Consider the following 17,641-nt stretch of genomic DNA (forward strand, 5'->3'; position numbering starts at 1 on the left):
TGGAGAATAATTAAGTCTGAGTTTCTGCCCTTAGGAACATAGCAGTGTGGGAGAAAAATGTGTCAGTCACACAAATAATACAGAAACAACATAGCAATGCGGTATTTTTAACACAAAGTAGCAATAATATAATTACTCAAATTACATATTTCTTTTGAATCTAAAAGATATCCTCAAGGTGTGGTAACAGCTCAGTGGGTGGAGAAGTCATATTCAAGAAGGGAATGATGATAGATCTTGCCTTTGTCATTAAAAGATTTAAAAAGGTTGCACTAGGGACAGTTGTTCAGCTAGAGGGAATGGAAGGAAAAGATAGAGACTGGAAAAGAAGAGGACACGTGATGATAGAACAGAAACAACTAAAACAACCAAAGAATTTAGCAGGGAATAAATGTATAAAGTGAGATGATGTCCAATAAAGCTGGAAAAGATTAGGATTAATTTATAGTGGGACTTGAATGTTAGGATAAAGAATTTGATGAATTTTAGGTTAAGAATAAGTCTTTTAAAAATTCTGTGTAGAAGACTGATGTAGTAAGAAACATGCATTAGGAAACTACAGTAGGTTACTGTAGGGTTCTGGCTTACAATAGACTGGAGTTACACTGGTTGCAACAGAAGAAGAAGGAAGAAACATACCTAATAGCAAAGACGCTTTCAAGTACATGTGTCTTGGTAACTGACTTGAGCATGTGGAATGTGGAATTTGAGCAGCTGGTGATAATTCCAAGATACCAAGACTGAACTATAGTGGGAGCATAGTATGCTATTATTAAATTCAGTGGAGTTGACAAGAGAAGCAGCTTTGTTAGGGTGACAGTCTGACTTTGGTTATTATATTATGGTAGGTTGTAGAGAAGAGTCACAAAAGCTTATTTCTTGATCCTACTCCATGTCCAAGACAGATTAGTAGGAATGTTCACCATGAAGTCACTCAGGGCTCCAGCCTGATAAGAGGCCTCCTCATCAGGAAGTGCTGCAGCGAAAGAAAGAGAAAGATAGGCTTTTCACCTAGTAGACCACCCTGAAAATGACACACATCACTTCTGCTAATATTTCACTTGCCAGAATCAGCCACATGGCCTCACCTGAATGCAAAAGGGCTAAGACTACAATCTCTTATATTCTCAAGAAAGAGGATATTGGTGAGCACTAATAATGCCTCCTGCAAATGCATTGAGTGGAAAATGAATCTTTCCATAGCTTTGAGTAGTCTGTGTGTGAAAAGGAAAATAATTGGTAGAAAAAGAATAATTTCCCCTACTTTATATAGAAAGCCTGTTTTGTACTCAAAGGAGATTTGGACTCACGGGCTTTTCTACTCTTGACCAAAAGGTATTCTGCATAATATTGCTAGGTAATGATATTCAGGCTTCAGAGAAGTGAGAGGCTCATTGCATAATGTTCTCTAAACGTGCTCAAGAGAATTTCCAGTTTTAAACGTAGCATTACTAAATAAATTCTATGTCTGACTCTGTATCGCAACATGGAAGATAGAGGAATCATTTGTATTTTTAGTTGTCTAGTGAAATATCATTTGTGGCATGCATATTAGTATTTGGAGGATTAACCCACTTCTAGATTATTCAAGAGTACCTGTGAATTCAGGTATCATAGACATAATGAGAAAAATTGGGACAAACATAAACATCAAAACTTACTGTTGATATCTCCAATTACATCAATTGAATTTTACTCATTATTTTCACAATTATAAAAAATCTGGAAAAGTATTTGGTAAGCCTCATGCAATAAAGCATTCCCAACTTTTATATATTTAAATCCCTACTGCCTGCCAGCTAAGAAAACACTATGGAATTTGTTCAAATGTTTTACTTTGATAATAAATTTAATGAATAAACTTGAGAGTGTTTACTATTAATATCTCTCATATCAATATAGTGACTCTTTTCTTCTCCAAAATCTTCCAGCTGGAATAAGTTACATAGCCACCCTGACTACATTTTACTCCTTAGCACCAAAGGTTGTTAGGTCACTATAACTACACATAACTCTTCTCATCATATTCCTGATATTTATCTGCTACTATATACATTGTCCTTGAATATCATATACACTCATTACATTTTTTTAACTCTTCAAAGATAGATTGGAAAGTTGATATAGACATGATATGCAATAGAGTTTTATTTAAAGCAGACTATTATAGGAAAATTTTAAATAAGGAAGTTTAAGAAATTGTAACTTAATCACACCTTACTCAATTTAAAATGTTGAACTCAAATCTACTTTGAAAGAAGGGCTGACAGTCGAATATCACAAATAGGAATTTATACATTCATTTATTTTAACGTGCAACTTATGACATAAAATCATTATAAATATCATCTGTTGCTATACACTCATACACACACAACTAAAATATGGTAATCTAAGGCACACTTCATAAGGGGAAATTTTAGTGTATAAGTCAAGTTAACAAGTTAGATTCCCATTAAAAATGAGATTTTTTTCTATTTTTTTTAAATACAAGTTTAGTGTCTTTAGGAATGGCATAACACAACATGATAGCAGTTGTTCTGGGTTAATGCTACTTCCAAAGGTGACTAAATCATGGTCAGGATAAAACAAGAACCCCTGTAAGAATGAGAATTAGAGGAAACATTACATTTCATGTCCAATTCAACAGTTTTCTTCAAGAAAAGTGTATCACACACATGTAACCTCTGCCAGAAATGTCCAATTAGTTTAACAAACAAAATAAGTTACCATAAAATATATAACTCTGTGGTCTTTTAACTGAAGACATACATGATTAAGAGGAACACAAGTTGCCTTTGCAATATCCTGTATCAGAATATGACCGAGGTTTGCTGTAAGCCACTTGAACAGAAAAAAGGGCATTTATGTTTAATAAAAGGTCATCAAATGACAACACACAATGAAACCCTCATAAACACAAATTGCCTTTATATTCTTAAATAACTTCTAATACCAACAATACAGCAAAGAATATAATTTAAAAAAATATTTTGACTGAGTCAGGAGCAAAAATTAATTATTTTTTAAATAGCATTTTATCTAAACATTTGAGAAATCCAATGCAAAAAAGAATTGCTTAACAAGGGTCCTTATAATTGTTGACTTTTAATGTGCTTAACTTCACTCTCCGTTGTTTACAATTTACCAAGTTTCCAAATACTATTTTCTCTTTTGTTCTCAAACTCAGATCATAAAGATATAGGCAAAAGAATGACTTTTTAATATGTTTTCAAAATAAATATCTATAGCAAGAACATTTCATTTTTAAAGACATTGACTTTTTATGATGGGGTCTTAATTAGCATTAAAGTTAAAACAATTCTTACCATAACAATTTATATGTAGTGCTAACAAACATAGTACATAAAAACTTATGTTCATGCTAATGTTAACTTACACAGGAAATCACTAGAATATTTTTATACATGAAAGTAAGAATGATAGGGGTGCGTTGACTTCTAAAGTGGTAAGTAATTCAATGGTCCCCTGTTTAAAATCTCAATTGTGTTTCTCTTGCCATATGTATTGGATCCCACATTGGTAGGCGAGAGAATGGCACCAAGATTATTGCTAGTACGAACCAAGAAATTTGCCAGGCGTTGAGTCGCACACGTGGCAGTGTTGCATTTCCGCTTTTCCATCTGGTGACTGACAATATAGAACAAATATGGAAGGTTAGCGACTTAGACTCAGGTTTGTGTATATTTATAGGACAACAAATAGTTCATATTGATGAAAATATTTTCATGTAAGTAACTCAGCATTTGTTTTGGAAACATCTAGATGACTGAAATTTTTTGACACCTTGAACATGCAGCAGAAGCAATTTTTGACAAGGAAATCATATAACAAAACTTCCATTATAGTCGATGTTAAATTTCTCAATATAATCCTTTGAAATTTCAGAATATATTCCAGATAGTAATCATAATAAAAAGGGGTATCTTTGTCTTACAGTCCTCTAAACCCTTTCTTTTTATTCTTCTAAATCTTGGTGAATCTAGTTCCTAATATATAAAAAGGATTTGGAATATAAAATTTATATGTAATCTGGAGTATGTGGTACTAAATATGTATATTCATTTCCCACATCTTTCCAAAGAAAATTAAGCAGTATAAGATATTTTTGTTAAGCTCCCTGAGATCAGTTAAATCAGGCTATTAAAGGAGAAATGTCAGGTATCTGTTGAGTATAAGTGTATGCTGACAAATCTATTATTTAGGCAAAGGAAACCCACTTTGGGACTTAAATACCTAGTCTATATGTTAATGTTAGTCATATTATCTATTTAATTATTTCCATTTGCATGTGTAGTAAGCATGGCCAATGTGCATTTCCAAGGAATGATTTAATGCTTTTTAAGAATTAAACCATAATTCATAACATCAGATGTTTAATTCTAAAAGAGAAGAAAATTGTCTTGAAAAAAGCAGGAATTGTATTTTGATCAAATATTTCAAACTAATAAATTTAAAGCAATAAAGGAAATAATGGGTCAAACTGGAAAGGTTCAAAGTGATATGTGTCCTAAAATGTTTGGCAAATGCCTGGAGCAGAGTGTAAACTAATCTATGTGCTAAATGTCTGAATGGTACTTTGATGATTGGTCTTAAGGTCTGTAACAGACTTAAAATTACTCCAACTAAAATTTTACCTTATTTGAGTTAGCTATAAGAGCCACCATTCTACTTTAAAGAAATAATAAGACCTTTTATGTTGATTTGTTTCATTATTATGAAGCTGCTTTTCCAAACAAGACTTTTCATGTAAATATAGCATCAGTATGTATAAGATTCTACCCCAAACTACCATTAAGATAGAAAAAGATGGCTGAAATGGTTAGGAAAAAAAGGCAACACACCCCTACTTTCAGGCATTTTTTTCTCTTTAACTACTTGGGCAGACTAGGCCTGCCTAGTATCTAGTAACAGACGTAACAGACACTAGTTCAAACCTATTGACCATTTACACACTGTGCAAATTCCTAACTTTAAGAATTTATACAGTGATGACTACAGACTGAAGTATCACTCTTATGTTGTTTCTCTTTACAAACCCCTCAGTTTCAAGAGTCTTCAAAGATTCGTTTTAGACAGAGAGAAAGAGAGAGAGAAAATGAGTAGAAGTGGCAGAGGGAGAGGGAGAGAGAATCTTAAGCAGACTCTGCACTGAGCACCGAGCCCATTGAGGGGCTTGATCTCATGACACTGAGATCATGACCTGAGCTGAAGAAACCAAGAGTTGGATGCTTAACTGCCTGAAACACCCAAGTACCCCTCAAAGATTTTCAAAACCATTTTAAACTATCCCTGCTCCAGTTCTCAATTTGTAGAAGTAATTATACTGTTGGCTAACCTCTGATTATCTGCTAGGCAGGTACTTATAACTGAGTGTTTAAAAGTTGGTGAGCAAGTGTGTGATCCTTTTCCCTCAGTCAAAAGTATAAAATATCTTTTGGTATGGCTTATCTAATCAGTTTGTTTCCTCTTAATCTCATGTCATACATGTACAAAAGTTAAAAAAGATCTCAAATGAGACTATTAAATTTTATAAGAAAAATGACATTGATAAATCTACATCAGCTTTGTCTTTTAAAGTTGTATGAGATTTGAGTCATTTTCTACACAGGCTTTCTTAGTATTTTATGAAATTTATAGACTATTACATGGATGAAGAGCTCAGGATGATAAATTCTTCCCCTTTAAAAAAAAATGACCAGACATCCAGATTTCTGGAAACTCATTAAAGAGCAATCTGAAGAATGCCTTGGAAGTATTCCTAATAAAAATTCAAATTAAGAGATTGTGAGGCTAGCATGAAAATAACTTGGTAATAAATAATGTTATATAGCATTTTATTTGTGAGTGAAGTTCACTTCATAATAAACTCATATCCATAATGACAAACTGGATAAAGGTGCTTATCTAGTGAAAGAAAAGATCAAGATATGAACAGAAATACTGTGTAATACTGCTAATTTTCCTGTTATTCTATTGTTCTACTGGTTTACCAGAAACATCATGTAGTTTCAGTTATTTTTATCCAAAAATCCAATTGAAAATCAGAGCCAATTCTGAGAAGAACATCCTCTAAACTCGGTAAACCTGAAGGGACAAAGGAAATCTGATGATTCCTACTATTTACTACATGTGGGTGCTGTAGAACTCTTTACATATCACCACAGATTGCCACCTCAACAAAAAACAACCCAAAGGAAAATAGACAAGATGCTAATAATTCTATGAGAAAAGTTTTAATATTATTTCCAAAGCAAACTTTTCAAAAGTAATCTTAATATTCCTTGGTCTTAAAGAGTGTGTAGTTTCAGTTCTACAAAACTGTAAGGAGCCAACTGATTTAGGCACAAATTATCATTGTATTGTTTATGATGTATGCATGAATTGGCCTTGAGAATCTTTTAAATAAAGGGAGAATTACAGTTCTTTCCCCCTGAAAGTTATAATTACTGCTAACATTTCACCTTACAGAGTTTTTAGACTTCCTTAAAATTACCACTCAAACGACATGACACCTCCCAAAATAAGTCTTCTTAGGAAATCCTGATGCACATATTACCTATTGAAAACATTTTTAAGAGTATTAATTTACATTTAGAGTAGCTCAGAATTAATCTGATGAATAACATAATTTTTATAATTTTATTTCATTAATATGAGTTAATATAGAAAGAATCCCCTAAGAGCAAATGGCTTTTTAACTAGTTCTTAACATTTTAATTTGCCCCCTGATTATTTCTATGTATTTCTTTCCAGAAGGAGATGAAAAGTTTTGGACATTGTCAGAGCCCTCTGAGGAAAAAAAAAATCTATGTAAATATGCAGTAAAATCCCACCTAATATAAAATATATGTTTCAAGCTTCTCTAGTTTATTTGAGAACCAGGTTAATATAGTGGAAATTACTACCCTTTGGCTTTTCCTGCTTCCTGATCTGGTTTTGCTCCTCTAGGTTTCAATAACATATTTCTTGACAAAACTGGAACTATCCATTCCTGTCTGTCAGAAGTTCTGTCAGAAAGATACATCTTAATGGCATAAGGGCTGTTAGTTATATAGCAGTTTTTAATTCTAATTTTCCCACATTTTACAAAGAAACAGGATTTTTAAAATACTAACCTTTTAATGGGAGTAGCCTTCAGATGGTTTAATGCAACCGAGAGTATGATGAGAACTACTGGCAGCTTCAGGAGACACATTGTTTCTCAAATTTACTGGAAAAGAATAATGCAGCATTGAAATCAAGAAATTTTTTATAGCTCTGATTGATGGAATTTGAGACTAAAACTTACTGTAAAAAAATCTCATTTTAAACATAATCTCCAAAGATTATACTGATATAGTCCCTTGATACTGTTCAAACAATTTTTGAATATTTTCAAAACTTTCCCCTTCTGAATTTCCATCCCTGAACAATCTGGAAAGTTGATATTATAGCACATTACCCCTTTAGCTTTTTCTTTGAAACAAGCAATATATTTAATCCCAAATCTGCTCCTCCTTAAACAAATAATATTTTCCCATAAACAAAAAACTCTTTACCTTTTAATGTTTCAGTGTCAGTATATCAGAGAATGCCTCTAATGGTAAGAAAGCTTCATGAACAATCCCAAGCTTGCATCCACTGGAGTATTTGTCCCCCACTTGCCAATGAGTAACCCAGCTCTTATATATACTTCACACCTTTCCCAGCTCTGACATCAGGCAGTTCAAAGAGACTGTCATAAATTTCTATCCCTGTAGATAGAAAGTGCCTCATTAGACAACAGAAGCAGATGGGTCATAATTACATTAACCCATCAGTAAATACTAACATAGCAGATACAGAGTGTCTTTGTGCAGTTAATGATGTGTCACACACAAGCAGAAGTTTGAATTTTCCATTTTTATAAAATACAAGTGTGGTTTTTCAAAGATTAATCAGTATGCTCCAGTCAGGGATTGATAAAAGGAAGTGATTAAGAATAACAAATGTGTTTATATGCAGAGAGTGAAGCTGAGGACACTGAGGAATCTAATGAGGAAGCTAAAGCCAAATGACCCCAAAGGCTTAATTCCATGAACATTTAGTAGTAGTTTAAAGTATGAGGGTAGAGTGGATAAAAAGAACACTAAAAAAAAAGAGAAATGAGAAGCTCTTTATAATGAAGTGGGAGGTGGAAGACTAAAGGTAGCAAAAAAATAATTTTCAGTCCCCAAATTCATTTGTCAACATTTAAGTAGTGACACGTATCTATGTAGTTAAATTTTTTTTGCTAATTTTTTCTGTTATTGCATAAAAACATTGCAATTATCTTTGAAAGAATAGATTTAATTTGTTACTTTTTATTTTCTCCACATTGTTCTTTTTTCTTATATTTCCAAGTTATATTTAAATTAATATTCCAAGCTATGACAATTTAATTTCATATATAGCAAGTAAAACAAATTCCAATTCCAACTGCTAGTGAAAGCATGTATATTTATGTAATTTTAAAAAGATAGAAGTTCTCCAAGTAAAAAAAATAAGTTCACTGAGTCCATATACTTATTTAAAGCTTAGTAATATGGCTGGAGGGTGTTTAGTAAAAATTTCAGAAAGAAAAAAAACTTTTTTTTCCAATCCTTTTTCTAATTATCCAATGATAAAATTATCCAATTTTAATATTTCTGTAAAATTTACTGCTATCCCAAAAGGAAAAAAAAATAAAAATCAAATGATTTGGAAGAATGATGGTTTCCTATAAGATAATTAATGTATTTAACTATGTACAATGATTTAGAAAGGATACAGAGGCCCAGAGATATTAAATAACTTGTTCAACATTATACCTCTAGTTCATTTTGAAATCTTGAACCAAAGCTTAGTTTTTCTGATTTACAGCCTAGTGTTCATTTAAACCAAAATTTATTTTATTTTCCTAGTATTATTTGTTTTTTTTTTCCCCCTGTGAGATGTTAAAGGTCTCATTCAAAAAATGATACTCACTTGTCCTCTGGGAAATTGATGTTATAAGGAAAATGTTCTACCTAAGAAAGTAACAGAAGGACTTGATTTTTTTTAAGGGCTACCTTATGCCAGGCACAGTATTTAATTGATATGTGATACCTCACTTATCATGCCTCTAAGTTTTCATCATCATCAGCTGATACGAAAATTCAGAGAATTTAGCTGCTAAAATTACACACCTACTCAGGGGCAAACTGAAATTCAAATTCTCATCCCTCTGTTCCACGATATTTATTTCCTTGTTAAAAAGGATCTCTGTTCTCATATACTGAATTGCCAATTGCTTCCTTTAAATTTTGCAACTTATTATAACACTTTAAATGATTTGGTCACAGTCAGATATGGCCTTAGAGGGTCTTGTATAATGTTTGGTAAAGTCAACATCCATCCCAATCTCAAACAGCCTTAATTAAGCCTTTTATGCTTTATACATCAATGAAAGTGAAGGTGATAGGTGATGATTTAGATTGTGTTTATGAGGCAAGTCCATTACCAGATCATAAACTCCTTCCTACAGGACAAACATTACTATCACTCATCTTTGTACCTGCTTTAGCCTTTCTAGTCAAAGTGTAATTAAGGCCCTGGCAGCTTTTGTCTCACAGGAAGTCTGTTAGAATTTCAGTCCCCACCCCAGAGCTACTGAATCAGAATGTGCCTTTAAAAAAGGATCTCCCCTCAGTGATTGTATGCACATTAAAGCTTGAGAAAATCTAGGTCTACTGTACATTCCATTTATTCACTGATTCAATAAATATTAAGGACCCACTCTATGACAGGGAATGTTCTAGGGTACTAGAGATACAACAATGAGCAAAACAAAATTCTTGCTCTCATGCAGCTTAGAGCTGGTGGAGGAAACAAAGTCAAAGCAAGTAAGTATATATGCAATTGCAAGTGGCAAGTGCTGTGGAGAACATTAATATGGTGGTAAGAGAAAGAAAAGTAGTGATATTTAAGTTGAATCTTAAACCATTAGAGATGACCAAGGAAAGAGTGATGGGGATGTGTTTAAGATCTGAGAAACAGCATGTGGAAATTCAGGTGAATGAAGGAGAAAGTGCTGTAAAGATGCTGCTGGAGACATAAGCAGCAGTCTGAGAGTGCAGGGCTCAGAGGCCATGTTAAAAATCTTGGATTTATTCAGAGGATAGTATGAAGCTATTGAAGGGATCTCAGCAGGGGTGTGACATGTTCAGGTTTGCAACTTGAAGACATCAATCTGATAATGCATACCTGAAACTAATACAACATTGCATGTCAACTACAATCAAATGAAAAAAAAATAAGTAAGAAAACATCAATCTGACTAGTATGCATGGACTGGATCAGAGGGGAGCAAGAGTAAAAACAGGAAATCTGGTAGTAGACTATGGCAGTGTCCAGCTGTGAAACAGTGATGCCACACATAAGGTGATGGCAGAGAAGTTAGAAAAGTAGATGAGTTCAAATCATATTCTGGATCCTTACATGATTTGGCAGTAGATTAGGTACAGGGAACAAGTGAGTAGGATACAGAGCATAAAAATGAGAGCCAGGTTAGGATATAGTTAATAATACACATTAATGGGCTTCTTCTGATCAAATTTTTATTTTTTTATTTTATTTTTTTATGATCAAAATTTTAAAAGGAAAAGATATTTTATATATCTTTTAGAAAATAATTTCTATTTTTATCAAGTTTGCGTGTGTTTACAATTTTAAAAAATTAAAATGCTATCCCAAGTCTAATAATTAAAACAGCAGTCATCTCTGTCTTCCTTCTTCCTACTTTTTGAATTTTGCTCTCCATTAAGTAATCAATTTTAGCTGTTTTCTCCATATTTCAAAAATAATTGCTTCTCAGGGTGCCTGGGTGGCTCAGTCGGTTAAGGGTCTGTCTTTGGCTCAGGTCATGATCTCAAGGTCCAGGGATTGAGCCCCACATCAGGCTCCCAGCTCAGCAGAGAGTCTGCTTCTCCCTCTCTTTCTTCCCCTTCTCTCTCACCTCGACTTGTGTTTTTCTCTCTGTCTCAAATAAGTAAATAAAATCTTTAAAAAATATTATTTTGGGCAGCCCCGGTGGCGCAGCGGTTTAGCGCCGCCTGCAGCCCAGGGCGTGATCTGGAGACCCTGGATGGAGTCCCACGTCAGGCTCCCTGCGTGGAGCCTGCTTCTCCCTCTGCCTGTGTCTCTGCCTCTCTCTCTCTCTCTCTCTGCATCTCTATGAATAAATAAATAAAATCTTTAAAAAATTATTATTTTTCTGGACGTTCTTGATTTATCAATTTTAGATGTTTTATGTTGGCATCCTAGTCTGAAAGATAAAGAGTTAGCATTTACATTCTTTTGTTTATTTTTAAGAAATCTCTATACCCAAAATGGGGCAGCTTGAACTCACAATCCTGAGATCAAGAGTTATATGCTCTACTGACTGAGTGAGCCAGGCACCCCAAAAGTTGGCATTTAACAACGCATTTACTTTTCTCCTTTACTCCATTCCTAAAATATTTTAGTAAAACATTCGGATTATATCAATATTATATGGATATTTTTGTATTTATATTTTAAACTTTCTGTTATGAAAAATTTTATATGTATATAAAATTTCAGTAACTATCAACACATGATCTATCTTATTTCTTTTACATTCCTCCTTCTTCCTTCCATTCCATACTAAATTGTTAAAAACAAATCCTGGACATTACACAATTTTTTTTAAAGATTCTATTCATTCATTCATGAGAGACACACACACAAAGAGAGAGAGAGGGGCAGAGACACAGGCAGAGGGAGAAGCAGGCCCCATGCAGGGAGCCTGACGTGGTACCCAATCCCGGGTCTCCAGGATCATGCCCTGGGCTGAAGGCAGCACTAAACCCCTGAGCCACCCGGGCTGCCCAACATTACACAATTTTATATGTAGTATGTTTTAGTGTTATATTTTTAAAGATTTTATTTATTTATTCATGAGAGATGCAGAGAGAGAGAGGCAGACCACAGGCAGAGGGAGAAGCAGGCTCCATGCAGGAAGCCCGACGTGGGACTCGATCTTCGGTCTCCAAGATCATGCCCTGGGCTGAAGGCAGCACTAAACCGCGGAGCCACCCAGGGCTGCCGTTTTAGTGTTATATTCATAAAAGATAAGGGCACTTTATGCAACATAGCTACAAAATTGTTGTCCTAACTAAAAAAGAAAATTTACAGTAATTTCTTAATATAATTAAACAATCCATTCAGTGTTCACATTTTCCAATTGTCTAGAAAAAAATATTTTTAACTGGCTTGTTTGAATCAATCTAAACAAGATTATATTTGTTTCTCCATCACTCATGACTCTTTTAATATATAATTTTCCCTCCTTTTTCTTACATTAGCTTATTAAAGAAATTAGATTATTTATTGTATAGAATTCCCCACATCCCATATTTTGCTGATGGCATACATGTTGGATCATTTAATGTGTTCCCTTCTCACTTTTATTTCCTCTCTACTGGTTGTTTGGTCCAGAGGCTTGATTCCATTCAGGTAAGAATCCTTTGCATGTGATACTGTTTATTTCCTATTGCATCACAACATCTGGCTGAATTTCTTTTGTGGTGTTAAGATTGATCAGTGAGGTCAGATTTTGTCAGCCACATTGCCCAATTCTCAGTTCTCTGTTAGGCCTTCAGTCACTGATTTTAGCAACTATTGCTGATAATTGGCTAGAAGCATTGTTTTATTATAGGCTGCAAGTGATAGTCTAATTCTATTATTTCCTCTACATTCATTAGCTGAAATTCTCCAATAAAGGAGACCATTCCTCATTAACTATTTGGCTACCTTGAGGCAAAATTTTAAAGGAAAGGCAAGATATATGCTTTATTCTTTCCTTTTATTTACCAGTTTTCTGCACATGATAATGAGTTGGTTCTCTAGCTTCCTCCAAAAATGACCAAAGAGTTTTTTGGGGGGTTCTCATTGTGAACTCACATATTTTTGCATATATGTATTTTTATCCCCTTTTTAAAAAGTTTTTAATGATTTTATTTATTCATTTGAGAGAGAAAGAGAGAGAGAGAGAGAGAATGAGCAGGAGGGAGAGGCAGAGAGAGAAGCAGACTCCCTGCTGAGATGGGACCTCCTCCCCGCCCCCCCAGCCCCCACTAATGTGGGGCTTGATCCTAAGATCCGAGATCATGGCCTGAGCTGAAGGCAGATGCTTAACCATCTGAGCCATCCAGATGCCCTGATCCCCCTTTTTTGCTGCTCAAATTATCCCATGTTGGAACCCTTGTGCAACATTGGTAGAAATGTAAAATTAATTCAGTCACAATGGAAAACAATATGGAGGTTGCTTGAGAAATTAAAAATGGAACTACCATATGATCCAGCAATCCCACTTCTCGTTATATATCCAAGAAAACAAAATCATTACCTTGAAGAGATATCTGCACATGTTCATTGCAGCATAGTCACAATAACCAATGCAGGGAAACACCCTAAATTCCTGTTGACAGATGATTAAAGAAAATAATATTTTTAGAGATAGAATATGATACAAAAATGTCTATATTCAATGCCTGAACTATACAGAACATATACAATATTTTACATATAAAAATAGAAAACATAAAAATAGTGATAGTTTAGAGCTGATTTTTATGTAAACATTTTGTTGTTGTTGTTGCTACATAGTTTTAAAACTATCTTGGGGACTTCTAGGGAAGATGGTGGAGTAGGAGGATCCTAAACTCACCTTATTCCATGGATAAATCTACATAATACCAACATTAGTGTAAACAACCGAAAAATGACCTGAAGACTGGAAGAACAGACTCTCTACAACTGAACATAAAGAAGAGACCACATCAAAAATGACAGGAAGGACAGAGACTCAGTTGGGAAATAAGCCCACCCATAGTACTGTCCCCAGGAGGGAGGGACTCTGTAAGCACAGAGAAAGGAGAGGAATAGACCCCATACCAGGCACTGGAGGCAAGGAGAACCCACTCAGGGAAGACAAATACCCATAATATTTGACTTTGAGAACCAGAGGGGCTTAACATCATTAAATTTTACAGTCAGCAGGGCTTAACACCTGGAACTTTAAAAATTAGATGATTGGCTCTGGGAGAGCTAAAGGATGAGAGGAAACTGAGTCCCCACCTTTAAAGAGAAAGCATAACTTACCTCTGAGTAAGTTATGCTTACATAACCTCTGAGATATAGCCTGGAAGTAGCAGTTTGAAAAATGCCTGCAGTATATGGGAAAGAGATTGATTTACTAATTTCAGAGCATATGCAGGAGGAGCAGGGATCTTTTCCAAGAACAAAGGAACTGGCACGTGCCATTCCCTTCTTCTACCACCCAGACTGGTCACATGGACACCCATGGGAAACAGCGCAGCTGAATATTCTCAACTGGCTTGTTGACAACATGTCCTGCCTCCGTGCTCTTCTGGAGACTCACCTCCTCCAACTTAGCGTCTGTAGCTCTCCAAAGCAGCACGGAGGTCTCCTCCCATAGCAGACTTGTGCAAAACTTTATATTACCTCTTGCCCTCCCCCTTGCTCTTCTGTGGACTCAATCTCTCCAACTTGCCCTCTACAGGAGTCCATCCAAAGTGGATGGACAAGTGTGCAATATGCAAGCAGCCCTAACAGGGGCTAGTATCACCACAAAGTGACCCCTATCTTGGGAAGAAAGGAAGATAACCACACCAGTTTGACTATAGTCTCAGGAGTTGTCTGAGGACATATATCTGGTCTGACCTCAGGTCCTGCCCACCAACAGATTTTCTAATGGGACAGCACAGGGAGAGTACCCTGAACTTTGATGGGACCACACCACTGTCAAAGGCCTAGTCTGACTGAACTCATGCTCAAGGTGGCCTAAGACTAGGCCGCTAACAACACAGGGACCAAATCGTGGTCACTCCAGGCAAAGAGAGTCATTGCAGATAACTGGACTAAAAGCAAATGCATCTCAGCCACAACAGTAGGGTGCACACAACAAATAGGTTCTGGTGAGTAGGGAACATTGCACCACAGGGCACTACAAGACCTCTTTTTTTTATTGGAGTTCAATTTGCCAACATATAGCATAACACCCAGTGCTCAGCCCCCTCAGTGCCCATCACCCAGTCACCCCCACCCCCTACCTTCCTTTCCACCACCCCTTGTTCAAGACCTCTTTTTCATAAAACCACTACTTTCAAGAACAGGAGATGTAGCTGACTTTCTTAACACATAGAAACAGACACAGAGAGTTAGACAGAATGAAGAGATAGAGGAATATGTTCCAAATGAAAGGACAGGACAAGATCACAGCAAGAGAGCCAAACAAAACACAGATAAGTAATATGTCTGCTACAGAATTCAAAGTCATGGTCATAAAGGTATTCCCTGGAATTGAGAAAAGAGTGGAGACATCAGTAATATCCTCAACAAAGAGACAGAATATGTAAAGAAGAGCCAATAAGAGATGAAGAACTCAGTAACTGAAATAAAAATACACTTAGAAATATTAAATAGTAGACAAGATGAAGTAGAATGGATCAATGACCTAGATGGCAGAATAACAGAAAGCAATCAGGCTGAACAGGAGAAGGGAAAAAGATTAATGAAAAAGTTAGACTAGATTGAGGGAACTCAGTGACACCATCAAACATAGTAACATTTGCATTATAAAGATACCAGAAGAAGAAGAGAGAGAAAAGAAGGCAGAATTTTATTTGAAGAAATAATAACTTAAAACTTCCTGAATCTAGAGAAGGAAACAGAAATCTAGAACCAATATGCATAGAGAGCTTCCAACAAAATCAACCCGAGAAAGTCCACACCAAGACACACAGCAATCAAAATGGCAAAAAAAAAAGTAGTGATAAAAAGAATTTTTAAAGTAGCAAGAGAAAACAGTTACATGCAAGGAAAATCCCATGAGGCTCTCAGTTAATTATTCAGCCCAAACCTCTGTAATCCAAATAGGTTGGCATGATATATTCAAAGTGCTGAAAAGAAAAAACCTGCGGCAAGAATACTCTCTCCAACAAGACCATCAATCAGAATGGAAAGAGAGATAAAGTTTCCCAAACAAAAGTTAAAGGAATTCATCACTGCTAAACCAGACTTACAAGAAATGTTAAAGGGAATTCTTTGAGTGGAAAGGAAAGACCATAAGTAGGAGTAAGAAAAATTGGAAGTACAAAAGCAGCAATATCTATAAAAATTAGTCAAAGGAGTCACAAAATAAAAAGACATAAGGTATGATATTATAAGGTATGTATAATATGAGGTATGTATATACCTCATACATAAGGTATGATTTATACCTAAAACATGGGAAGGAGGAGAGAACGGTTAAACTTCAGTGCCTTTAGAATGTGTTTGAACTTAAGTGACCATCAATGCAAAATAGACTATTATATGCCTAAGATGTTATACACCTATATCACTAAAGAAAGCCAGCAGAACATGAGAGAAGAAAGCAAAAGGAGAAAGGAACAGAGAACTACAAACACAACCATAAAACAAGTTATAAAATAGCAATAAATACATAGCTGTCAATAATTACCTTGAATATAAATGGATTAAACTCTCCAATCAAAAGACTAGTGTGACAGAGTGGATACAAAAGCAAGACCTTTCTATATGCTGCCTACAAGAGAGTAATTTCAGACCTAAAGACACATGCAGATTGAAAGTGAAGAGATATTAAGATATTTATCATGCAAATGGAAGTGAAAAAAAGCCAGAGGTGCAATACTTATGTAAGACAAAATAGACTTCAAAACAAATATTGTAATGAGAGAAAAAGAAGGACACTATATAATCATAAAGGGTACAATCCAACAAGAAATTATAACAATTGTAAATATTTATGCACTCAACATGAGAATACCAAAATACATAAAGCAGCTATTAGCAAACATAAAGGAAGTAACTGATAGTAATACAGTAATGATAGTGGACTTTAACTCTACTTTCATCAATGAATAGACCATCCAAACAGAAAATCAATAAGTCAATGGGGACTTAAATAACACATTGGACCAGATGTATCTAACCGATATATTCAGAACATTCCATCCTAAAATAGTGAAATACCATTCTTTTCAAGTGAACATGGAACATTCTCTAGCATACATCACATATTAGGTCACAAAACTAATCTCAACAAATTCAAAAAGATTGAAATCATATTATGTATCTTTTCTGACCATAACACTATGAAACTAGAAATCAAGCACTGGAAAAAAAGTCTGGAAAGAACACAAATATATGGAGGTTAAATAACATGTTAATAAATAATAAGTGGTCAATCAAGAAATTGAAGAGGAAATAAAAAATACATGGAGCCATATGAAAATGAGAACACAACAGTCCAAAATCTTCGGGTACAGTAAAAGCTATTCTAAAAGGGAAGTTTATAGTAATACAGGCTTACTTCAATAAGCAAAAAAAATCTCAAATAAGAACCCTAGCCTTACACCTGAAGAAGCGAGAAAGAAAAAAGCAAACAAAATACTGAACCAGCAGAAGCAAGGAAATACTAAAGATTAGAGTAGAGATAAATGATATAGAAACTAAAAAACAATTGAACAGATCAATGAAGCCAGGAGCTAGTTCTTTGAAAGATCAACAAAATTGATAAACCTCTAGCCAGACT

At 34.8% G+C, this 17,641-nt stretch overlaps 2 protein-coding genes across 7 annotated transcripts in view; one reads left to right on the top strand and one right to left on the bottom strand.

Annotated features, from left to right (window-relative positions):
• Positions 1–17,641, top strand: part of SLCO1A2 (solute carrier organic anion transporter family member 1A2) — a 118,210-nt gene that overhangs the window by 12,719 nt on the left and 87,850 nt on the right. The window lies entirely within an intron of this gene.
• On the bottom strand, positions 2,285–13,483 carry LOC112665479 (islet amyloid polypeptide). Its single transcript, XM_025455297.3, has 4 exons — positions 13,409–13,483; positions 7,563–7,757; positions 7,140–7,234; positions 2,285–3,651 (listed from the first exon to the last, which is right to left on the bottom strand). The coding sequence occupies exons 3-4, from the start codon at positions 7,217–7,219 to the stop codon at positions 3,462–3,464; spliced, it is 270 nt and encodes an 89-aa protein (XP_025311082.1). The 5' UTR covers positions 7,220–7,234; positions 7,563–7,757; positions 13,409–13,483; the 3' UTR covers positions 2,285–3,461.

This window comes from Canis lupus, chromosome 27 (assembly GCF_003254725.2).
Source record: "Canis lupus dingo isolate Sandy chromosome 27, ASM325472v2, whole genome shotgun sequence".
In the NCBI taxonomy this organism is placed as follows: Eukaryota; Metazoa; Chordata; class Mammalia; order Carnivora; family Canidae; genus Canis; species Canis lupus.